The 26644-nt window shown below is 35.9% G+C and overlaps 1 protein-coding gene across 6 annotated transcripts in view; it reads left to right on the top strand.

The window, feature by feature from the left end:
* LOC125681942 (N-acetyllactosaminide beta-1,6-N-acetylglucosaminyl-transferase-like) overlaps positions 1 to 25213 on the top strand; it is a 39545-nt gene extending 14332 nt beyond the window's left edge. For 3 of the 6 annotated variants that reach the window (XM_048922226.2, XM_056156106.1, XM_056156105.1), the window contains 2 exons: positions 21754 to 22871; positions 24383 to 25213. In XM_048922226.2, coding sequence (XP_048778183.2) covers positions 21782 to 22871; positions 24383 to 24660 — 1368 coding nt within the window. In that variant the 5' untranslated portion in view covers positions 21754 to 21781 and the 3' untranslated portion in view covers positions 24661 to 25213. Of the gene's footprint in view, positions 1 to 2988; positions 3138 to 16307; positions 16910 to 17707; positions 20086 to 21753; positions 22872 to 24382 lie in introns of those variants that run through there. The other 3 variants (XM_056156104.1, XM_048922227.2, XM_048922233.2) reach the window with 3 other exon arrangements.
* The last annotated feature ends 1431 nt before the right edge of the window (positions 25214 to 26644 follow it).

Consider the following 26644-nt stretch of genomic DNA (forward strand, 5'->3'; position numbering starts at 1 on the left):
ATATGTACACATGTAAAACGCTGGGTTTGTCTGTACACATTCTTCGGGATTAAATGATTGATTGATTGATTAAATATTGTTTAACGTCGAGAATATTTCACTCATAGGAAGGCGTCACCAATGTCGGTGAAGGACTGTAAAATTTAAGCCTGTGCTCGAAGCTTACGACCTTTGAGCTGGGAGGGATCTTTATCGTGCCACACCTGCTGTGACACGGGACCTGTGTTTTTGCGGTGTCATTCGGAGAAACTCCCCATTTAGTCGCCTCTTACAACAAGCAAGGGGGTACTGAGAACCTATTCTAACCCGGATCTCCACGGGATTCGGGATTAAATGTATGGAGCGCCAAATTAACATAAACTCAAATAATTGAAGATATCATCAATTCATTTGATGCGCGCAACAATTGAATTAAAGATCTCTTCAAATAATTAATGATATCTTCAATTCTGAATTATTGCGCGCATTAATTGAATTGATGATAGCATTAATTCTTCAGCTGAATTGATGTGCGCTTTAATTGAATTGATGATCTCTTCAAATGAATTAATGATATCAACAATTTAATTGATGCGCGCTCTAATTCAATTGAAGAGAGCAATAATTGATATAATGTTCGCATTAAATCAATTGATGAGAGCAATAATTGAATTGATGCGCGCATTAATTCATTTGAATAGAACAATAATTGATTTAATGCGCGCATTAATTCAATTATTGCTCTTTTCAATTGAATTAACGATATCTTTAATTCATTTGAAGAGAGCAATAATTCTTTTAGAGAGAGCAACTATAATTAAAGATATCTTCAATTAAACATATCCACAATTGAATTAATGATCTCTTTAATTGAATTGTTGCTCTCTTTAAAAGAATTGATGCGTGCATTAATTCATTATACAAAAGCATTGTTAATGATTTAAAGATATCTTCAATTGAATTAAAGAGATCGTCAAATTATTTATACCGAGCTCTAAATTAATTATTGCGAGCAATATTTCTACTAAATTGATGCTCTCATCAAATGAATTGAAGAGAGCAATAATTGAATTAATGCGCGCATCAAATCTATCATTGCTCTCATTAATTGAATTAATGCGCGCATCAATTGAATTGAAGAGAGCAATAATTGAATTAATGCGCGCATGAAATCAATTATTGCTCTCATTAATTCAATTGATGCTCGCATTAATAACTCAATTGATGAGAGCAATAATTGAATTGAAGCACGCATTAATTCATTTGATGAGAGCAATAATTGATTTAATGCGCGCATTAATTCAATTAAAGAGAGCAATTGAATTGATGATATCTTCAATTATTTGAGTTTATGTTACTTTGGCCTTCCATATAAATGAGACTGTAATAATGCCATGCAATAATACGTATGTTTTACGAAATATAGAAACCAAAGAACCATAACATTAACAGCGAGGCATTTCTCCACCTGTTGTCGACCCCATTAAATCTAGTACATTAATAATGTCATCTCATCTGAGAGGACCGCATTCTCTCACCAGATGGCGTATTACGCAAGCTTCACTTACACCTCTGTCAACGCTTGGAATTACGTGACAATATAATCACACAATTTAAACAATCATTCTCGTTTAGTTCTAACCCCGTGGGGATCCGGGTTAAAATAGGTCCTCAGTACCCCTTGCTTGTCGTAACTAAGAGGCGACTAAATGGGTTGTCATTCGGATGAGACCGATGTCCCTTGTCACAACAGCTGTGGTACGATAAAGACCCCTCCCTGCTCAAAGGCCATACAGGCCGAGCATAGGCCTGAATTCTGCAGCCCTTCACCGGCAATGGTGACGTCTCCATATGAGTGAAATATTCTCGAGAGGGACGAAAAACAATATTCAATCAATAATTAAAAGTTCTGGCAACAGGTGATATATCAGGCTCTTTCCACGTGCACTTTCCTAAGTACACATTTACCATTCAGCTGTTTGTTTCTTATTTTACAATTGTTATCGTATCTTTTACAGACTTTCTTACTTTTGATTCCATGTTTACAATTTACTCTTAACCACATGAACATCCTATATTCATACGCATATTTGCGAAGTAGTTCCAAATCTAGGATCAGAAAACAGATTTTAAACAATTTACAGTAAGCATAAATTGGATTACACCAAAAGCATTTCATAATATGACTAAATATTTAGTCCAGAATATAGATGTTGGATATTAGAAACTTTTACATGATTTTTGTAAAAACGCCATTGACAGAAGTGTAATGCGAGTTGCGTACGGAACTCTGGGTAGAGAATGAGAGGACCGCTCTCCATATTAACAAGGTCTGAAAGGGTGTTGCTAAAACACGGAACGGAACAGTTGGTTGGGTGTATATTGTTTAACGTCTCGCTCGAGAATTTTTCCCTCACATGGAGACGTCACCACTGTCGGTGAAAGGCTGCAAAATTACGGCCTTTGAATAGAGAGGGATCTTGGTTTTTTGCGACCGTCCCATTTTGTCGCTTCTTACGACAAGCAAGGGGTACTGAGAACCTATTCTAACCTGAATCCCAACGGGAGAAAACGGAACGGATTTACAAGTATTAGAATGATTAACGTAGCTTAGATAACACCAAAAATCTGGAAAATATGCTCTATTTCAATTAAAAATTTAGGACTGTGTGTACAAGCGGTAAAGCAATTTTATCTTGATATTCTGCACCAAAATTAAACGAAGTTAAATGTTTGAAAAAGAGTTTACACAGCGTTTTATAAGAATCTTAAAATTTCGGCATTGATGGAGATGTTAACGAGCAGCGACACCTATGGGTAGAGAATGGAAAGAACAAAGGGTTTATATCCTCCTGTCGTGGCAAAATGTCTCTCATGCTCATGTGTTACCACATAATACATTGTATGTTGTACCAACAACAGGGGGTGTGGTGTGTATAAAACAACGATAGTTCCTAATCTTATCAAGTCAACAAGTTAAACGTTTTGTGTTTGATTTATTATTTTTAGCTGAGTTGCAACGAAGTTGAACTCGGCTATTGGTTTGGTGATGCGGGCGGGCGGGCAGGCGGTTGGACGTCAACAATTGGTTTCCGGATGATAACTCGAAAAGTTTACAATCTAATCAAATGAAACTTTGATATATTGTTGGGTACCAGGTAAGGAAGACCCCTATTGAATTTGGAGAAAATAGGTCAAAGGTCAAGGTCACAGTGACCGAATTTAGAATGAAAATTTCAGAAATATTTGGTTTCCGGATGATAACTCAGAAAGTGTAAATCCGAATCAAATTATACTTACAGATATTGTTATGTACCAGGTAAGAAAGACCCCTATTGATTTTGGAGAAAATAGATCAAAGGTCAAGGTCACAGTGACCGAATATAGAATGAAATTTCAGAAATATTTGGTTTCTGGATGATAACTCAGAAAGTTTAAATCCGAATCAAATGATACTTGGATATATTGTTGGATACCAGCAAAGAAAGGCCCCTATTGATTTTGGAGAACAAACGTCAAAGTCACAGTGACCGAATATAGATTGAAAACTTCAGACAAATATGGTTTCTAGACAGTAACTCGAAAAGTTTAAAACTGAAATTAGTTCTTCACAGTTATAAATATGCCACATAATTCCTGACTTTACAATGTATCCCATGCAACTCGGCTCATGCACCCCTAGGTGCATATACTGATTTTTATTTACTAACAGACTGAGTGACCCCAGCAACCCCATCCTAAATAGCGAGGACATCTGGCAGTGTGTTTCTAATCTGAATATGTGTATCTTATTATTTAAATTGATAATGAGATGATATTTTAATTCCATTCAAACATAAATTGTCTGTAAGGCTTTTAGATAGTTCGTATATTTTTTTTAAAAATATGTTAATTCTCTTACTGGAGTCATAAACTTCACCTTAGTTTTCGTTGGTTCTGTTTCAGTCTCTCTTTTTTTCGCTGCAATTATTCGTGCCCAACACTAATCCGCAGGACACTGTTACAACGAAATAAATTGATGCCAAATGAGGCAAACCTATGCATACACTGTACATCGGACTCGTTAGCTAGTAAAATTTGATTTGATACATAAATGTATATCTTACCAGGCGTAGAACTAAATTTAAATTCAGGTTCAATTACCTTAAAAAATATCTAGTTTGATTAAAAGCAAGTTCGATTCAGAAAGGTTGTTTGGGGGGAAATTGTTGAAAAAATTATTTGATCTTTTTCAATGTTATTTTCGGAAGGGGTGAGAACTTCTTAAGTCATTTGAGAGGCTCATATTTTATTTCTTAGGTGGCAGCCAGAATAAAGTAATAAAATTTTAAATGGGTTAAATTATAATTCAAGTAGTTGTCAGTATATTTATTTTATTTTATAATAGTGAAACAAATACTGTCATAATCAGGGGAGGAAGGGGTGTCAGAAAATGACAACGCATGGAAAAGTGGGCGGTACCCACAGGCGCTTGTTTAATATTTTTCATATTGTTGTGCAGGCCACTAGTCAGAAAATTATTGAGGGCTGGTATGTTGGCTTAGTCTCTCTACTGCCGATCAATTGTCTTCAAGCAGGAAAAGTATCAGAGTAGAATATTTACCCTGATTTTACACTAGGTCAGAGTTTTGCAGATTTGTAAAATCGGAAAATCAACTGCACATGCATAAATAATTTGCATATACAACTGCGAGAGAGAGATAGGGAGAGAGGTTTGTGCAGAAGTACCCCAAATTGATTTCCCCCTTTGCTTGTCAAGAATTATAACACAATTGTAAAATGAACATTTCCGGCTGTCTCTTTCCCTACTAAAACACGATGCTACGTGCCTGTTTCTACATATATATAATAAGAATGAATTGTTGTAATTAGAATATCTTTCAAATGAATCATCAGAATTAGAATATCGTGCAATTTGATTAGACTTTCAAAGATATATAATTGAAAATCTTTACGTCCAAACTCAAACTAATTTTATTTTTAATTTCTTATGATGAATTCAAATATCAGCACCGATGTTATTCTTGTAAGTTTCCACTACTGTGTACTGTCAATCGGAAATTCAAAATAGTTGATATTAGCCTACATTTATCTCTCTCTCTCTCTCTCTCTCTCTCTCTCTCTCTCTCTCTCTGCGCGTGTGTTCAATGGCAACATGAATGTACATGCAAAACACTGTTTATAATTAAGTAATTCCCAAAGAGACAACAAATCATGAAAGGCGCAATAAAATAGTTTCGTTTATATATTCCATTTCATGTATGTTTTTGTGTATTTTTTTTTATTGCGCATGAACTCCCAATATCATTTACTCGGGTGTATATTCCCGATCATTATTGTATGTAACCATCTATAAATTTCAAAATTTAATGAAAGAACAAGTGAGCAAGCTCACATACTCCACGCTGCAACATTGCTTGACAATGCCTCACATAATGAATGGTGATGCTATGCATTACTGATGGGCAATCATACAAAATCATAATAAAATATCATTCAACTGGTTACACATAATTGGTTAGAAATTTATAATAATTAGATTTTTAAAGTAACAAATGAATTTTAATTCTTGATGTTCCTGATGTCAGTAAATGGAGTTACAACATGAATTCAACTAATCGACATGCCTTTGTACTGATGTTTGACGTAGGGGTATAAAAAAGATCTAAATGTTTTTAATTTGAAAAAGGTATTCAAAACAATGTCAATTTCCAAGAAAAATTGAATGAAATTGAATTTGATTATATTTTTATTCTTTGTTTAATTTTTTAGCTCACCTGAGGCTAAGGCTTAAGTGAGCTTTTCTAAGATCGAAATTTGTCCGTTGTTTGTCGTCGTTGTTGTCGTCGTAAACTTTTCTTATTTTCATCTTCTTCTCCAGAACTACTGGACCAATTTCAACCAAACTTGGCAAAAAGCATCCTTGGGTGAAGGTCTTTCAAGTTTGTTCAAATGAAGGGCCATATCCACTTCAAAGGGGAGCTAATCACAAACATGCAAAAATAGGGTGGGGTCATTTTAAAAGTCCTCTCAAAAACCACTGGGCCAGAGGAGCTGAAATTTACAGGAAAGCTTCCTGACATAGTGCAGATTCAAGTTTGTTTAAATCATGGCCACCAGGGATAGGATGGGACCAAAATAGGGGATCAAAATTTTACATGGGAATAAATAGGGAAAATCATTAGAAATCTTCTTCTCAGGAACGACTGGGCCAGAAGAGCTGAGATTTACATGAAAGCTTCCTAAAATTGTGCAGATTCAAGTTTCTTCAAATCGTAGCCCCGTGGGTAGGATGGGATTACAATAGGGGATAGAAGTTTTACATGAAAATCTTTTAAAATCTTCTCAAGAATCACTGGACTAGGAAAGTACAACTGTGCAGATTTAGTGTATTAAAATCATCGACCCGGGGGTAGAATGGGACCACAATAGGGGATCAAGGTTTTACATACAAATATATAGAGAAAATCATTTAAAAATCTTTTTCTCAAGAACCACTAGGTCAGGAGATTAGAAATTTACATGAAAGCGTCCTGACATTGTGCAGATTCGAATTAGTTCAAATCATGGCCCCAAGAGTAGGATGGGGCCACAATAGGGGTTCAAATTTTTGTATACAAATATATTGGTAAAATCATTAAAGAATCACTGGGTCAGTAAAGTTTACATTTACATGAAAGTTTCTGACATAGTGCCTATTCAAGTTAGTTCAAATCATGGCCCCCAGGGGTAGGATGGGTCATAATAGGGGATCCAAATTTTACATACTAATGTATAGAGAAATTTTTTAAAAATCTTCTACTCAAGAACCATTGGGTCAAAGAAGTTTACATTTACATGGAAGCTTCCTGACATAGTATAGATTCATTTTTATAAAAATCATGGTCCCTGGGGTAGGTTGGGGTCACAATAGGGACCAAAGTTTTACATGCAAATATATAGGGAAATCTTTAGATATGGGTCAAGGTGAGCGATGTGGCCCATGGGCCTCTTGTTGTAATTTGTTACTTAAAATTCACTAAATTGTTTGGGCCGATAAAAGATTATTCTGGCTGATAAGATTCCCAGTGATATCAGTCCAAATGTCTGACAGAGAAAAGATATTTCAAGAACTCTGAAAACGGTTTGACACAAGTTGTTAGAAATATCATATTTTGTGCGTAAGCTCAATGTTCAAAAGGGGCAGAAAAATTTATGAATCAGAATTTCCTGGGAATATGCACATCAACACAGTCTGTCCTTACTAACTACAAAATTTCACGAAATTCTATTGAGCGGTCTTAGAGAAGTTGCGCTGACAAGAAAGGGACTGACTGACGGACAGGTCAAAAACAGTATACCGTTGCGTGGGGTATAATTATTCAGAGTATATATACAAGCATGATCAGATTCCTGATTTCTATAAGCCGCAAAACCCATGACCAGTCATTCATTCAATGCAGGAAAAGTATTCGACTCTGATATCTCCCCTGATTGAAGACATCCTGATTGGCACAGGTGAAGCCTGTCGCAGTCTGTATAATGACATGACAACATGTAAAGTTCTGTTGAGATACAAATGGAGTTTATTATTTTGTATCGTTGATTTACCCGAATGAAGAAAATGTAACATTTTCGGTAAGTGCATATCTCCGGTCCCGGGTAAATAGCTTTCCGCATTTGATGGGTTTTCTATCTCGGCAAGCATGCCATGTGTATTAAATATGTATGTGCACCAGTATTTTGAACGAATTGAATATGAATAATATATATTTTATGTTCTTCAATTGCTTATTCAATTGCATTACTATGTAATTGGCAAACGATTTCTCCGCGGTTTCTCAAGCTATAAACATAACTACAAATACTTGCATGCACATACAATATTGCGAGAAAAGCTGTTGGTGCATTTTTGTCTAATTTATCTAAACTTTCAGAATATTTTACTAATATACAATTTGTAATTTTGAACTATGCATGATGTTTTAAACGTGGTTTCATTTGTTTCTCGTTCCTATACATTCCAAATGGAAAATCACTAAGGCGTGACAATCGCTTTTTGGGGGTATATTATACGGATATGATAAAATAGGTTATCTGTACGTTTATATTATCAGAATACATATCAGCTTTAAGGTCAATCCGAAAGACCCGTGATTCTCAATTTTAAATGCCGAGCGTTTGGCGAAGGAGCGATCACTACCTATGTTTTACACAGCCATAACACGAGCGGGGCTCGAACTCACGACCTCCCGGTTACGAAGCGAACGCTCTACCACTGAGTTATCGCGACTTTTCATCCAACCAATGAAAGCATTTTATCGTGTCTGGAGAAGAGGATTACCTTTTTAAGGCGAATTATTGTTATAGTTCAAAAGTTGTTTAGAAGATAGAACACCGAGTTTTATATAGGGACTGTCACTCGCTCTCTTTTGTACAACACGTACGTGCAGGGGTTCCTCAAGGTTCTGTTCTTGGTTCCCTGTTATTTTTATATATATTAATGATGTTGCAAACGAGATGGTCACTTTCAGTAGATCATAATTCTTTACAACATTCTTCTGATAATTTACAAACGATCGAACGTTATTTAAATAATGATATCTGGGAATATTTATGAATAACTGTTTTGTTTGTTTTTAAAAAGAAAGAAAATTCACCTCCTTTTTACTTCGCATGTGGCAACTGTCACACAAGGCATAGGTACAATTGTATCTTATACAAAGCTTTATTCCGTTGTAACATCATTGATAGTCCTTTAGTACATGTGGAAAAGTTGGAGTTGAATATCATACCTTGTTTTCCATGTCCTAGGTATAAAGAAGCCAGAAATATTTTACTGGCATATATGGAATTAGCAACTTGCAGTCAATACTCATATTCTTCTTTGGGGCGACAATTCCCTTAGTAATAGTGAAAACAAATATTTGCTTCTATCATAAAAGCTTTTATAAAACATAGTGGTCATTTTGATTATATGTCTTTGCTTTGATTTTCTTTAAGCGATCAACATGCGCTAGATTATATTTACATTTACAATGAATGTTTTACCATGCATACCAAAATAGATTGTTATACAATGTATATGTGAGAGAGCAATCTTAAGTTTTAAGAAGTTATCCTCGACCCCTTTGTAAATTCATTTACAATCAAATATGTTCAAAACAAAAATAAAAGATATTGTAACAAAATGATTTGGTGGGTTCTTAAGGGAAATCTAAAATTTCGGAAATGCCGTTTTAGACACGTTTCAAAAATACTTATCTTCAGATAAAGAGCTAGGAATATCGAGGATTAATAATTTTAAACTTATTCATAAATCTGAATTGTGAAACGGGAAAACATAATTATGTATCAGTCAGTGTATCAGAGCGCGGAGGACGTAAATGGGCCGACCCTTAGTACGCCTTAGTTCAGACCAATCAAAATTACTCCCCTTTGCTACGGAACTCTTCAATTGGAGAACTTGGTGTATTTTGGCGCAGTTTATTTTTTCCAGACACGAGCTTGACGAAGAAGATATTTTGTGATTCATAAACTTTCTTTTAAGGTAAGTACATATATGTTTCATGTAAAATGATTGCATATCAAGGTTTACAACTGAGAATGTTAATGCGCCCAGTTTGAAGTAAATAGGAGGCGTCCAAGTTCACTTATTGATATTCAGAAATACAAGTTCAAACTCAGTATTCACAGTGTAACATGTTGAAAATGCTAAAGTAAAGCGAACAGGTTTCAAAATCTCAAATTAAATTTAAAACGGAGAAGGTAAGCTGAAAAGGTGATATTCAAAATTCTCATTCAGATATCATAATACTTTGAAATTTTGTCTCTGGGTCTGATTTGACATAACCTTTGGCACTGGCTTTGGACAGTGTGGTCTCGTCAAAGATTGTAATATCAAGCAAAGACCTCTGAGATTGATGGTGATACTAAGAGTGGGGAAAGTTCAAGCTACATAGTTTGATCTGATACTGAGGGTCCCCTTATTTTAATTACAATGCAGAGGGACAAAATTCTACTTTACTACAGGTATGTGTTGCCATGGATAATTTAACAGAAAAGAAATTGACGTTAAACAACAGATAACCTAAAGTTTTTAGTTATATGTAGAAGTTTAAATCATCATGATAAAACTTTTAAAAGCAAAGCATTAAATAAATGCATTGACTAGCAAAATTACTAAAAAGGAGTACATGTACATGTGACAAACACTTCTGATTGTGTTTGAGAGATAGCAGCCTAGTCCTATGTAAATGGAAAGAACCAAGGATTACAACTACTGAAGTCACTGATGAAACTGTACGTGCACACTAGTGTTTAGAGCTGTGCATGTAATCTCAGCGAGATTCATCGAGCTTGGATATTTGGACTTGCGCTTCTTCCGGAAGAGGCGTCAGTCCAAATATCCAGCCTTGACGAATCTCGCTGAGATTAATGTGCATGCATGTAAAGTACGAGATCGCCAGCCATTTCTAGTAGTTGTAATGGTCAATGGATTTTTATACGCCCGTCTTAAGACGGGACGTATTATGGTATGGAGTTCATGTCCGTCCGTCTGTCCGTCCGTCTGTTAGCTTTTTCGTGTCCGACCCGTAACTTAAATACTACAAGGCCTAGAATCATCAAACTTTGTAGATACATCTTGGGTAGAAGGTGTGTCACACATTAAAACCAGGTCACTGTGACTTTTCATTAAGAAGATATCCGTCTGTCCGTCCGTCTGTTAGCTTTTTCGTGTCCGACCCGTAACTTAAATACTACAAGGCCTAGAATCATCAAATTTGTCTGTAGATACATCTTGGGTAGAAGGTGTGTCGCACATTAAAACCAGGTCACTGTGACTTTTCATTAAGAAGAGATGGCCATATATGGCAAAAACTTGCCCGGCTTATAACTTGAAAACTATTAGACCTAGAATCACCAAAATTGGTCAACTAATGCATCTTAGGTAGAAGGTGTGTCGAATCCTACTTTAAGGTCACTGTGACATTTAATGAAGGTGATATAAAAAAATGATTTAATGGGTACAATCTATACTGTTAACAATATGTGACGGACGTATCATGTGCCGTGGCGGTGCACTTTATTTTAAAAATCATGTTATGAAATAGAATTATTGAAAAAATGACTTCTCGTTATCCTATACTTTTTCAACACAACTGTATTAATTATTCAAATAATCAAACACCCCAGTCATGTGCTATGATATATATGTTGTGAAGCAGTAATTCACGGAATCGATTCATAATGAAAAGCAATGCATTTTCGAACCAAACATCTTTTTATTGTATCCCGTGGGGATCCGGGTTAGAATAGGTCCTCGGTAACTCTTGCTTGTCATAAGAGGCGACTATTTGGGGCGGTCCCAATTTGGATGAGACTAGCTGCAATAATGTAGCCCTATCTAATTTTTTTTTAATTCTGACGTTTTCGGGATAGGGCTACAATTCCATAGGATCTCCGTAATGGTGCAAAATAATTTTATGAATAACCGATAATAAACTCTGTGTATTAGTCCCAAATGTTGTTTACACCAAAAGGAGTACCAACTTTGTGCTCGGGTATGTCTAATAAAGGTGTTTTTCATTAAATATAATGTACAGCATGCAAAATTCTTCGTCTGCTTCGCCATGCTTGTTATCGCGAGATCTCGTAGGTGGATCTAATGAAAAACCTAAACATTGACAATCAGCGCGAAAATGTAGTTACTCGAGCCACTTCGACAAAGAAAGGAAAATCATATTGTTGCAGAAAGAATTTACACTCTGCTGTTCGGTTTTTAACTTGATATTAAATTCAAACCTTTTCAATACCGACGAAATAGCTTTCGCCTCCATACTTGTCCATTGATGTAAATACTACCTTATATGGCATATGCAAATGACTTGACAATCGGAAGTTGAAACTTCAGTACATCAAACATGGCGCACAAATATGAATCGAGAAATTGGAATTTATCGAAATTGTTGAAAACGGTAGAATAGAGCCTCACAAATCTTAAGTTGCAGGTTGTAAATTTATATATTGACCAAGAAACATATAATATCATTTTATTTACGTAAAAAAAGTCAGGAAATGTTTAGAATGAGCGCAAATGTTGCGGGAGTGAATCACTCCCGCATTTGCACCATTACGGAGATCCTAAGGAGTTGTAGCCCTCTCTATAAAAAAAAAATCAGAGAGGGCTACATTATTGCAGGTAGATGAGACTGCAAAAACCGAGGTCCCGTGTTACAGTAGGTTATTTTTGGATCACAATGAATATCCACCACTGTTCAATGGCCGTAAGCGCCGAGCAGAGGTCAAAATTTTGCAACCCTTCACCGGCATATGGGTAAAAAATTCTCGAGAGGAACGCTAAACAGTATACAATCATAAGATCATAGCTGTTACTTGATATATTTAGAAAGGTGCGGCTTCTAGTGAATTGTCGAGCCCGAAACGTACGTTTAAAAGTAAGCGATAAATTTAGATTTTCGTAAGAAAGCATTTCGACGCGGACGCGCCGATTACAACTAGCTGAATTTTAAATACATTATCACAGCATTGATTCAATAAATATTGAAAACTAGGTCAAATGTCAAGGTCACAAGTTGAATTTGCCTTGTCACAAGTTATACCGATGATAAATTATAGTAGAAATGATTCATTATAGTAATTATACTCTATCATTAAATCGTTGAATTGCTAACTACTGAGACTTATATTATTTGGGATGTGGCAATACTTCTCTGTATATCTAGCTAAAATGCTTTTGTTGTGACAAACTACGTATCATTATTTATCATTTTGCAGGTGCCAAGTGATGAATACATCTTCAAACTTGAGGAAGGCGTGGTGACCTTCAAGTGTAATGACATTGGCAGAACTAAATCAGAGAAATGAACTACAATGCAAACAAGAATATTTTTCATTCTTATGTACAGTTTATTTCCCAATTTATAAGCAATGGCTCTATTTTCATCAAGTTCTTAAGAGTACAGTGAAACTATTCTTTCAAGATAAGGAATATTTAACCTTGGGTGTAGTTTGGTTTAAACTACTTGGTAATTCGAAATACTAATACCCTCTTCTTTCAGAAAGTGTATTGTTTTGATGTTGTTTGGGTTGGGCGGGGGGAGGGGGGGGGGGTATGTTGCCCTGGTTATTTTTATTTTCTTGAGTCACGTTTACAACATCAATATTGCATATTTTAAAAGGTATCATTTGTTTTGTTTTTCATTGCATGTCTGACAGACGTCAGAATTAGTCCTACGAACCCCTTCGCAACCGATAGAGACAGCAAATGTTTATTATTACAACCCAGTTACGAAAAGAGAACAGCCAACAGCGCAATGTCTCACCAGAGGGCGTATTACGCAATGCTACAACACAATTAGTGGAGCGTACTGGGAACGGTAACTCTGGGTAGAGATTGCCTACACAGGTGATCACATCATTCTCTCACCAGAGGGCGCGTTACACAATCTCGGAACTCTGGGTAGAGAATGGTGATCACATGTTAACGTAGTTCCACACTCCTGTGACATCATAGGATTTTGCAAAGTCAATGATTTAATGACTGGAACATAAATTTTGTTGGAGTCTTTTTCAATAGTTATTGTTAAAAATCCTGTTAGCCATAACATATTTCAAAAGTCTTGGTTATATTTGAATAGTCAATGATGTGGTTCAAAATATTGAATCCAAGGACAATAACTCTGTTTTCATTAAATTATTTATCAAGTCCATTATGTGATAGATTTGCTTTATTTTTCACAAACATTTTACCAAAGTGATAAGGAATCATTAGCTGTGTCCTTTCATGAAATTACATGAAATTTTAATCCACAAGTGATTTTGAATAGCTCAGCTGTATGGTGCCAGACCTCAAATTTTTATGGGGGTGTACATACTCTGGAAGCTATAGATTTGAAATTATTGAGGAAAGGTATGGATTTTTTTTTCATAAATAACTATAACAGATGTACATCTACTAATATAAACAGAAAAAATGATATGTAAAACATGCTATAGGAAAAATGTGTCCACATTTGTTTGTTTTTTAACATTTTGGAAGTAACGCTTATTCAATAATTTTGCACATATTATTCTAAAACTTGATGAACATATTGAAAATGACATGTGTTTTAGTTATTGACATGTTTCCTGATAAATAAATGCAATTCAAAAAATATTTTGTTGTTTTTGTTTTAAAATAACAGCAAATAACTGTTTCCAATGAATTTCATAAAAATCTACATAGGGGTACATGACTTCAGTAGTGCCTGTAATGAAAATTAATATGGAAAACCTTAACTGTTTTGCTTTAATCATTACTCTGAATGTTAATTTATTGATTCCAAACACGAAAATGATACCTAAACCCCAAAAATCCAGGACTAAGGACCCATCTTAATTGCTCGGAACTCTGGGTAGAGAATGGTGATCACATGTTAATTGCTCGGAACTCTGGGTAGAGAATGGTGATCACATGTTAATTGCTCGGAACTCTGGGTAGAGAATGGTGATCACATGTTAATTGCTAGGAACTCTGGGTAGAGAATGGTGATCACATGTTAATTGCTCGGAACTCTGGGTAGAGAATGGTGATCACATGTTAATTGCTCGGAACTCTGGGTAGAGAATGGTGATCACATGTTAATTGCTCGGAACTCTGGGTAGAGATAATTGCTCGGAACTCTGGGTAGAGAATGGTGATCACATGTTAATTGTTTATTTTACGTTGTGAACATTTTTTTTTTTCATTTATATTGAGACGTCACCAGCTGAAGGTGGGGTACCACAAATATAGACCTATGCTCAGGGCTCAGTGGGAGTTCTTTATCCTGACAATAGGGTCTCTGTTTTAAGGTCATGTCCGAAAGACCCGTGTTCTCACTTCTAAATCCGTCCCGTGGGGATCCGGTTTAGAATAGGTCCTCAGTACCCCCTTGCTTGTCGTAAGAAGCGACTAAATGGGGCGGTCCTTCGGATGATACCACTAGAACTGAGGTCCCGTGTCACAGCAGGTGTGGCATGATAAAGATCCATCCCTGCTCAATGGTCATTAGCACCGAGCATAGGCCTAAGTTTTGCAGCCCTTCGCCGGCAATGGTGACGTCTCCATATGAGTGAATATTTTCGAGAGGAACGTTAAACAATAATCAATCAACCGTAGCGTTTTGCGAAAGAGCAATTACTACCTATGTTTACGTCATATAGGTTGGAAGCAGTTATGGCACAAACGGGGTTCAAACTCATGACCTCAGGGTTAAGAAGCAAACGCAAATTGGCATGGTATATTGATGGATATGCGTGTGTATTTTATATAATTTGAAACGATTTCTTCTATGAAGCCAATTCCAAAATGGCGGACATTAAGAGCGACTCATTTTTGAAAATTATTTCTTCTTCCCAGAAGGGGGACATATTGTTTTAGTGTGAATTGATCTTCTTCTTCCACTTCACATACAAAGTTTAACCGGACCATAACTTTTTTTGGCTTAGGCCTTATTTTGTATGTGGGTATACCATGATAAGACTGTGTCGCGTACCATTTTTGATGACCTTTTATGTAAAGGTCAAATGATTAAAAAAAAATCCGGAACATACTTTTTTTGGGAGGGGGGTGTCTTTTGCCATAGGTCTTTGATAATTTTGGTATGTTGGCATACCATGATGAGACAGTGTGTCGCATTCCATTTCTATTACCTTTTACCTTGACCTTTTATGTAAAGGTCAAACAATTAGAATTTTAGAGGGTTTTTTTGTCCGGGCCATATCTTTTTTGTCTTTTGACATAGTCCTTTGATATTTGATATATGGCAAAGGCATATTAGAGATTTTTCGCATTTGAGGAGCAGTAGGTGTTTGTCGGTTGATTAGAGCTGATATATTAGTTTACCATGACGATGCGAGAGGTAAGACCTTGACAAAGTTGTCTCCAAACGGTCATATATCAAACTTTTTGCTGAAAATTGCAAGTGATGCAGCTGGTGACAAAGACAACCAAGATGGCGGCGTGATATACCTTGTGAATATTTTGTTTATAGGAAGACATTTTTTTTTATTGTAGATAAATATAAAACGTCAAGTATCTGTGGTATATGGATATACAATGATAAGGCAGCGTGTCGCGTACCATTGTTGATGACCCTTGACCTTTTATGTGAATGTCAAATAATAGAATTTTTGGGGCATTTGTTTTTGTCCAGACCATAACTTTTTTGTCTTTTGGCCTAGGCCTTTGATATATGGTATGTTATTGCTATCATATGTTTACAACATTGTTTCTTGGTTGAAGCACATATACATATAGGCGACAGTTATGTACCGTAGCTCTTAATTTTCCACTTTAAAGAAGAGCCCTTAAAATGTTTTTTTAACTATGGGAAATAGAAGGGGAGACATCAGTTTTAGTGGAATGTTTGATCTATGATTGTTATTCTCGAGGTGAAGCGCATGATAATGTAATAGCGCTAGAACATTTTGAATGGACTCATCTGTACAATAATGGATGACATAATTATTTTTAATGAGTTAGCAGCGTGATGTCGACAATGTCGCGCGTTGTTTCCGTGAAAGTCGTGTCTTCATTTGTTTATAAGGAAAAATGGAATTTAAGTGTAGCCCTGTGATATCCTTCTCACATGTTGAGTATGAATATTAAATCAGTTGTGAGAAATACGGATGGGACGTTTCCAAATGCCGCTTTATCTATGATTTTAAGTTAGGAGACAGATGTTTTGGATTAACAATAATCTCTCATGCAAATTAGCCATGAAGTACAGAACTTTTAATCTATGTTACTGTGATACATCATACTTTTAGCTCTATTTCTTCCGCCTCAATGTTACTGCTGTACTTGGAAAACAAGAACAATTCGGGCCTTGTTTCGGTTTATGTGTGTAACTTTTCCACAATTCGCATCGAGTAATTTGGAAACCTTTGCTAAAGGGGATTTTTAGTAAGTAGTTTTTAAAATTTATTACACAAACCACATTTTGTTACGAGAGCACAGATTATTACTATATGATCTGAAGCAGCAGGGGAAACATACATTTAGATGGTGAACTATTGTTTATTTTATCCAGTTGCAAGGCTGTTCTTTGCTTATTTAAATTTGATTACAGATTACAGTGACCTGTCTATTGGGGATGCTTACTCCACTTGATCCCACCACTGTCATGTCCAGGGATCCGTATTCCCTACTCTTAATTTTGTATTCTTTATAGAAATTATGAGATTGATCACTGTTCGTTATCTTCACCTTTTCATTTAGAGATGACCTTAAAAACGGAGCCCCGTGTCGCGACAGACGTTGACACAATAAAGAACCCTTACCACTACTGCCCTGAGCGCTAATATGTGTTACTTCACCTACAGCTGGTGTATTTTATGGGGTTTTTTTTTTATTGATTACTGTTCGTTATCTTAGCTCTTTCATCCATTGTTTACAACAATTAATCTATAAGCTAGGATATTACAATAAAAGGAACTTAAATGTATTTATAAAAGTTTTTAAAAACGTATTCTCATAGGTTGTGAAGACTTGCTTGACTGTTGTGCGCAGTGTCAGGTCGGCGTCGAGAATTTTATTAAATTCAAGAAACATGTTTATTAATTTTCATTGTAAAAAAGTAAACTTAAGCATTGAAAAAAAAGCAGCGTAATTGATCAATAGATTGAATTTGGAAAGGGGCGGTTCAGCAGACTTGCTTGGATGCTTAAGATGCAAGTTTAAGTCACCAAACCAAATCTTGTTTCTAGGTTTAGATTTAAAAAAAAGGATACTTGTTAAAATGTCTTGGAAATAAAAATAACTCATCAAGTTAGAGATTCCACGGGTATACAGTAATTGAATTTAGGTAAATGAGTTCGGCAAGCCAAAACCTGAACACAAATTCTCTAGAGGATTCGTGTGTCAGTTTGAAATCCATCTTGTGTTTGGGATAGAAATATGTTTGTTCGAGACGAGAATAAAGCTGCAAACAAAACGCCTGGTTACTTTCAGATTATTTTATTATTATTATTATTATTATCAGGTAGAATGTTGTCTAAAGTGTTTCATACAAATTGCTAAACCATTTTTTTCTTTCAATTAAATGATTTCTAATTTTAAGTTATAATGACAAGAGTTCCAAATGCTGCATGATGTACATGTGTATGTATCTTCAATTTTGACAACGGATTACTCCGATTTCCTGGTTACGATATTAGAGAGAGCGAAGTGTGTGTAACCGGTCGACAAGGGATGTTTTCTCCTCTTAAGGACCTGATTCCACCTCTACGTGTACAGGGGCCCGTGTTTCCCCTTTCTCGATTTTGATTTTTGTATATCTGTGTTTCCTTCTTTTCTTTCTTTTTCTTCCTTTTGCGTTCCTTTTAAGACTTGTGAGATCGATCACTATTCGTTATAATAACCTTTTCACTAATCTCAACTTTGTCCTCAAGCATCTTAGTGCGTGATAGTAACCTTGCACTCATAAGAACCTCAATTACGTCAGGCTTATAAATATTTCATTAGAAATTGGAAGGACTGTGTTTGCATTAATGTTTATCTGAGGACATTGTTAGTAAATTTACACACAGAGAGAGAGAGAGAGAGAGAGAGAATGATAAGGGGAGTTCATGCGCAATCAAAAAAACATGCATCAAATGGAATATATAAACGAAACTATTTTATTGCGCCTTTCAAGATTTGTGGTCTCTTTGGGAATCACTTAATTATTTAGGGTCGTTTTGCATGTACCTTCATGTTATCATTGAACACACACGCAGAGAGATAGATGGAAGAGAGAGAGAGAGAGAGCAATTACTGTGTAAAACAAAATTCAAGGATGATGAGAGAAGAGAACGCTGCTACCATATGATATTGGTGTTTTGTTTTGATTTTGTAATGAGGTTATAAATAATTTATGTAAAATATGGGGGGTTCTTATCTGAATCGATTTTAAGTCGGTTATTCATAGTGATCAAAAACGCAAAACGACCATTTTCGTGTAAAAAAAAAAAAAAAATGCCGACAAATAGGAAAATCAAATTGAATTTCATTATATGAAATACGTTTTCATGTTCATAAGCAATTTGTCATCTCCATGATAGATAGTTTAAACAATGAAATAATTGAACTCTAAATTTCTGTTAAAATTTAAAGAAGTTAAACGCACAGTACATGGGCTTAATAAAGGATGCATTGTTTTCTGATGCCGGTCTGTGTGAATTTAGTGCAATTCAGTGGCGGACCCCCACCCCCCACCCCCACACCCCCCACAATGTGAACCTCACTGTATGGAATACATATATATGTCCAAGAAACCCTTTGCGGGGCTTAAAACAGCCGTCTGAGACACTCGGCAGTTTAACACACACACCCCTCGTTCAGAAATTCTAGATATTCCACTGCAAGTCATTTCACCCTTTCGAAACAAGTAGAATGAAATAGTATTCCTTGGGAACAATGTGTGTCCAATAACCTGGTTTGAAAAGGTTCGAAACTAATTCCTCCATAGTTTCGGTGTTCTAATGCTAACAAATTCAACGCAATGTATATCACGTGTATAAACTTTTCACAAATAACTTGTTTGAAATAAAACTACCTATATTTGCTACGACAGTATTACCCATAGTTTGAAATGCATAGATAAACTGTAAATTTCACTAATTTTATAACCTCTTGTATGCAATGTGTAATTTGATTTTGTGTCAATTAAAGATTACATTAGAATCTTCGTAATGTACTGACGATCGATTTTAACCTACCATGCAGTTTCCTCTCTGTTCAAATGAATCCCCTAATATCGATTAATCGTAAATGTATATCCTTCCTCTCACAAACATTAACAAGCATTGCATATATGAATTTAATGCGTAAACACCATTTTCTTTCCATAACCAGATTCGCAAACTAATTTGCTTGTAATGGAAATGGATGTCAGTCGTGTCCTTATTGCCATTCATTATACAAGTCACTCCGAGAAATATTGATAGGCGCTCTCGTGTGTGTACACAAACTTTTGTCAGGTAGAGTCATTATCGATATCACCGAAACGAATGCAGAGGTTTATCTTTGTTTGATAAAATGTTCAATTTTAAAACTGAGGAGTTAATGTGTGGGCTAATATTCAGGGGATCCCGAATAAGGTAAGTCGCCATACAAAGAACACATTTTAAATATAATTTATGAATGAGAATAAGAGAGTGTCTTTACATCGTGGAGAAAATTCTACGAGTTTTACGTACACGAAATTAAATGAACTGTTCATAAGAGAATGAAACCAAGTTGTAGTAACCTTTAGATGCACATTTTGATTCCCTTCTGAACTTGAGTAAACATTTAAAGATTTAAAACGTGCATAATCTTGAAATTCATTATACGAGCGCGTATTTTATTATCCTAAATCTCCAACATAAATAGGTGAGAAACGGGTAAACTTCCCTAGGATATTTAAAATTCCTTCTTACGAATTGTACGAAATTTAAAGGAAGATTGCACTCCACTGATTTTCCTTCACGGAAGCCGCTTTATTTAAAAAAAAAAATAGTTTAGGGCGTTCAGCAAGTCCTTTTAAATGATGAAACCTTGAAAATACAGTACAGCATTACTTCACATAAAATATCCTAAAACTGTACACTTGTAGTTTGTTTTGAATCAATTAGCAGAAGAAGAAAAACGAACCTTTAGACTGTAATTTGTGGTGTAGACATTTTTATGCCTCTGATGGGATTTGAACCCGGGTCTCTTGCACACACGTCCAGCACTCTACCAATCGAGCTGAAGGGTTAACCCACTACCCAGAGCTAGTAGGAATGTCATATCACTCACACTACCACATTTGTACTATGTGCTGAAGAAATGTAATGTGTGGTGTAGGATTGTAATGCGTGGTGTGAAATGTCATTTGTGGTGTAGGAATGTCATTTGTGATATAGAAATATAATTTGTTGTGTAGGAAGACTGTAGGAATGCCATGTGTTGTGAATGTTATTCTCATAGGGATTCAAATTACATTGACATTTCTTCATCAGTCGGACAGATGGTGACATCCCGGGCTGCAATATAGAAAAACTTCGTGACATCTTTCGTGTTTTACAGAATATTAAAATGTGATATCTATAAACATAATCAGAATTTGAATCAGTGTCAGGCATCAAATGAAACACTTATTACAGGGACTCAAAATCAGTCTGGTGCATAATGAACTTTTAAAGATTAAGGGTCCAATACAATCATCATGTAATGGTGTTTCAACACAGAGATCCCGTGGGGATTCGGATTAGAATAGGTCCTTAGTACCCCTTGCTTGTCGTAAGAGGCGATTAAATGGGGCGGTCCTTCGGATGAGACCGCAAAAACCGAGGTCCCGTGTCACAGTAGGTGTGGCACGATAAAGATCCCTCCCTGCTCAAAGGCCGTAAGCGCCGAGCATATAGGCTTAAATTTTGCAGCCCTTCACCGGCAATGATGACGTCACTATGAGTGAAATATTCTGGAGAGGGACGTTAAGCAATATACAATAAATCAATCATTTAACACAGAGGGAGGGGGGGGGGTCATCCTAGTTTATACGTTATTGATGAAAAAACATCACAAAATCAGAGTGTGTGTATGGAATAAGTTTCTGCCAAATTTTAATGACAAAATATACTTGTAATTCAAGTTTTTATTACTTACTATTCTGATTTTTAAAATATATATAAGATTTTCTTTCAACAATTAACCTGTCGAATTGTGTGCGCGAATGTTCACAGACCCCACGAAAATATACCGCTGATAGATGTTTTTTTTTTTTTTTTTTATATTCTTCACAGGTGACAATAGAAAGGCAGGGAGTATAATATGAGAAGGCGTATTCAACAGGTGCGACAGTGTCTCTGTGGTTTCACAGTTGCTGTGGCAATCGTCCTCGTCATCAATCCGTACCTTGTAATCAATTTGGATAAACTCCGGGTTATGCAAGAAAAACAATTGATACCTTACCGTGTCCATCACTCCACAACACACTCCACGACAACGCTGAAGACGGAGTCCATGGTTTGTTCGAACTGCCAACCCCATGGTCCTAGGCGCCTGGTCACTGACGTGGACTGCCAGCGAATAATAGAGGGGGATGAAAAGTACATTGACTGGGCCAAAAAAAGTATAGAAAACAAGAAATTTAGTTTTGAAAGTGATGCAGATATAGGTGATATAGCTGAAAAATGTGATGTGTTCTTAAGCAAATATGACTATGGAAACTTTTATGTAACTAAAGAGGAGATGGATTTTCCTATTGCATTCAGCATACTGACGTACAAGGATGCCATGCAAACGGAAAAACTCCTTCGATCTATATATAGGCCTCATAATGTGTACTGCATCCACGTGGACAAAAATGCAAAACCTTCTTTGCATCGAGCAATTCGCAATATTGCAAACTGTCTTCACAATGTGTTCATAGCCTCTCAGTTGGAGGATGTTATATATGCCGGTTTTTCTCGCCTACAAGCCGACTTAAATTGTATTTCTGATTTACTTAACTTTCACTCCGTTCCATGGAAGTATTTCATTAACATACCTCACCAGCAATACCCGCTAAAGACAAACTCCGAGATAGTGAAGATCTTAAAGATATACAATGGTGCTAATGACGTCGAAGGCATAACAGATCCTGCAAGGATGTTCAGAATACGATATCTGAAGTCTTTCAAATTACAAGACAATAAAATAGTAAATACTGGTAAAAGTAAACACCCGCCACCTTATAACATTACTGTTGTGAAAGGAAGTGCGTACGGAATATTCAGCAGAGCATTTGTAAACTTTTCGCTCCACGATGAAATGGCAAAAGACCTTTTAGACTGGTGTCGGGATGTAAAAAGTCCAGACGAATATTTTTGGGCCACGTTAAATTTTAATAAGCGTTTAAACGCTCCAGGTGGATACTCAGGTATGTTTAACACTAATCGATCTGAAAATCAAGTCAAGTTTCTTGATTCACTCAAACCAACAATAAGTGGTACATGAGGTCAAGTACATGTGATACATTCTAATGGGGAATGAGATACAGGGAAGAGAGACACAAACATAATAATGTTCACATAAGGAGAGAAAAGAAGGAAGCAAGAGAAACCCCCCCCCCCAGAATATACATGTATGTATCAGTTATGAAGGAGAGACTAAATCGTATATTTTTGTTATAAACAAGCATAGGTTTCTCAATTTTTTAACACTTGTAGTTGACATTATTTAAGAAAATTTAACCACAGTTAGAATTGTACAATACCTTGAATGTAAAAATTGTTTTCTTATGGCACACATTGATTTGCATTCTAAAATAAGTGGGGGAAATGGCGAATACCGAATGTTGGCTTGTAATGGCTGCCTTATTGGCTTAGCATTTACCCCAATTCCACGTGACTTATAACGTGGGTATACTTTCAATGTTATATAGTTACAAATTTGAATTCAAGAAGCATATTCATCATTTAACCATTATTGCGCAAAATGTACTTTAATAAAAATCTATCATCCGACGAACGTATTTCGAGGGATGAACATTACATTAAAGGTCATTTTAATAAGGATGATTTCTGATATTTTGTCGTCCACGATTTCAGTTTTTTTTTAAATACAGTTTATCTGGATAGAATGATGTCCGATCTTTAATGTATTATTTGTAGCTCAGTTTTCTGTGACGCATGTAGAAAATTTTTGATTCTCCATGCAAACGTTGACTATTATTCAGGCAATTGCACGTACGAGCGTACGTATTTGGATATCTCAGGCCATAAATTAGTTTTTGTCAACACAGTGTGTGCTAGTTTGGTGGGTCGGAATGACAAAATCTTGTTGATGTGAAAAATGTCATTTATTAATGTAAATGACAGATAATATGCAATGGTAAAAACAACCAATAATAAACAAGATATACATGATGAAACATCACAATCAACATACATTTAATATCCACAATTATATGGCCCACCAAAGATGGGGAACTTACATGTAACACCCCTTTCAGGCCATAAATTAGTTTAATCATTAGAGAACCAAACCGGTCAGTGGCGTAGCTTCCATTGCGGCAACCGAGGCAGCTGCCTCGGTAAAAACAAAACAAAACACCTTTTACGTTGTTAAAATGTCGATAGCTTCTGGGGGCGCAGCCCCCCAGACCCCCTGCCTCGGTAATATTCGAACCCAAGCTACGCCTATGCCGGTATAGATTAATCCCCTTCTTCGTCAAAAGAGTTACAAATAGTTCTCCATTTAACGATTCGGAATTGCATAAAATAAAACAGCAACTTGTATATAGATATATTATTTCAATATTTAAAAAAACGTATTTATATAGAATATTCAATATAAATAGACATTAAGATGTACATACAGATTATTTTTATATAAACAGACGGTGACACGCTATCATAATAACTAAAACATCCCCGATTTTCTCTACAGATAATCCCGACAAGAAACCTTGGTTGGCAGTGTATGCAGCGTGGGGTGGAGTGAATCCTTGTCACGGGAGGTTTGTAAGGGGCGTGTGCGTGTTTGGCCTCGGGGACCTTACTGAACTTGTATCCAAAAAAGAGCTCTTTGCCAACAAGTTTTACTACGACTATCAGCCACATACTCTACAGTGTTTAGAAGAATGGCATCTAAACAAAACTTTCAGCAATTTACCTTTCCAGACTCATTATTACAGAGAGCTGCCTTTTATTAAGAAAGTAAGATGATGATTAATTTTGTAAGATGGTGTTGAGGAGTTAATCGGGTGGGTTACCGGATAATGCTTCGTACTCAGTACATTACTGACCTCCGAGTAGTGTCTGACAGTCGGAAATAAACAATGCGTAACTAAGCAGTGTTCAAAGACATTTTGTTATATGCAATATTTCGTTTTGTATTCTACCTTTATTGATAGTCGATATTTGCTCTGAATGAGAAGCGCTGACAATTGTTCCCAAGCATTTTCCATGATTTTGAATTTGTTTTGCTTTTAAAGCATTGTAATGTATGTATATAGTGTAAATATTTTGTAATTTCTTCTCAACTACCACACTTTATTTCGATATCATCACGATGAGTGTATACACAGACATAGCTAACTTCACTGTTACCTAGAAACAACTGCTTATGCAAGTTATTCACAGCAAATATCGACATTAACCAAATTTTTGAAGTCAGAATTTTGACTTCGGTGCTATTTAAAGCTTGTTATTGTTATATGATTTACAGATGTAGTTATGAGTAGATGTTGATGAAGAGACATTAAAAGTTTTTCATGCATATGTTTTAAAGTTCATCTTTTATGTCATATGAATCTTTCAATACACATCTGAGGTCTGGAACCTCAAAAGTATGATGCATTCTTGAGGTTACTCCGCAGACTTATGATAGCTCTACTAAATTGTAAAATGTATGCCCCTGGGTCAGCAGTTATGGTTAGGGCCAGAATTTATTATTCATACAGTAAAAATGCATTACCTTTTTCAAAATCTACATCAAACAACAAAATTACCTAAACAGTGAAAAGAAGTCCACCAAATTTATGAAATGCATTGTAATCGTGTCAGAGATTATGATGATAGTGTGGATTATTGAATTATATAGAGAAAACGCATTTTTGTGTAGAATAGTGGTTTCTGGATATTTAACAGCCAAACTTAGTACATAGTAATAATGAACAGAAAAGGCTTTGTAGAATTAGCAACATTCATTACACCAGGGTTAATGAATGTGCAGCAATAGCTGTGTTTCGTACAAATTCTTAGGCCCTTCTTTCATAATGATTTTGACTACGGATAATTCCGTTTACCTGATCAAGATATAGGGCTCACGGAGGGTGTGACTGATCAACAGGGGACCCACATCCTCTGTTCATACTGAAAATGTACTTCTCGCCTCCTGGACACCAAGAGTCCATTACCATTCACCTAAATTCAGTAAATAATAATAAACATGCAAAAAAAATGTCATAAAATTGCCAACCTCGTGGCCCCTGCGTCAGAAGTTCCGGCATCAGGGCATGATTTGATTAGAAATCTTTATGAGTTGGGATTTTCTTTACAAAATATCGCAATTCTTGTTTTCCTGTGTAACGCGTACAGGGCACTAAAAATTAAATAGCTTTGTCTCCCTCTTTATCCTTGGAAATTTACCAAATAACCTAAGTGCATTACCAAAATAAACCTACGTGCTTCGTAACAACTCCTTTAAACAAAGTTTGGATGATAGATAAGAACCACCATGTCTGTATTTCAGTTTGTCAACAAATCCTCTATCATTTTATTAGCTTACCTGATCTGAAAGCTCAACTGAGCTATTCTGATCACCGGTTCGCTGTCTGTAAACTTTTCACATTTTCATCTTCTCCAGAACCACTGGGCAAATATCAATCAAACTTGGTACACATCATTCATGTGTAAAGGGGTTTCAAATTTCTTCAAATGAAGGGCCGTGTCCCCTTCAAAGGGGAGTTAATCACGAAAATGTAAAAATAGGGTGTGGTCATTTAAAAATCTTCTCAAGAACCACTTGGCCAGAAAAGTTCAAATTTATATGAAAGCTTCCTGACACAGTGCAAATTCAAGTTTGTTAAAATCATGGCCCCAAGGGTAAGATGGGGGTCACAATAGGGAATCAAAGTTTTACATACGGATAAATAGAGGAAACTTTTAAAATCTTCTTTGAAATTCACATGAAAGCTTCCTGACATAA

Source organism: Ostrea edulis, chromosome 2, assembly GCF_947568905.1.
Source record: "Ostrea edulis chromosome 2, xbOstEdul1.1, whole genome shotgun sequence".
In the NCBI taxonomy this organism is placed as follows: domain Eukaryota; kingdom Metazoa; phylum Mollusca; class Bivalvia; order Ostreida; family Ostreidae; genus Ostrea; species Ostrea edulis.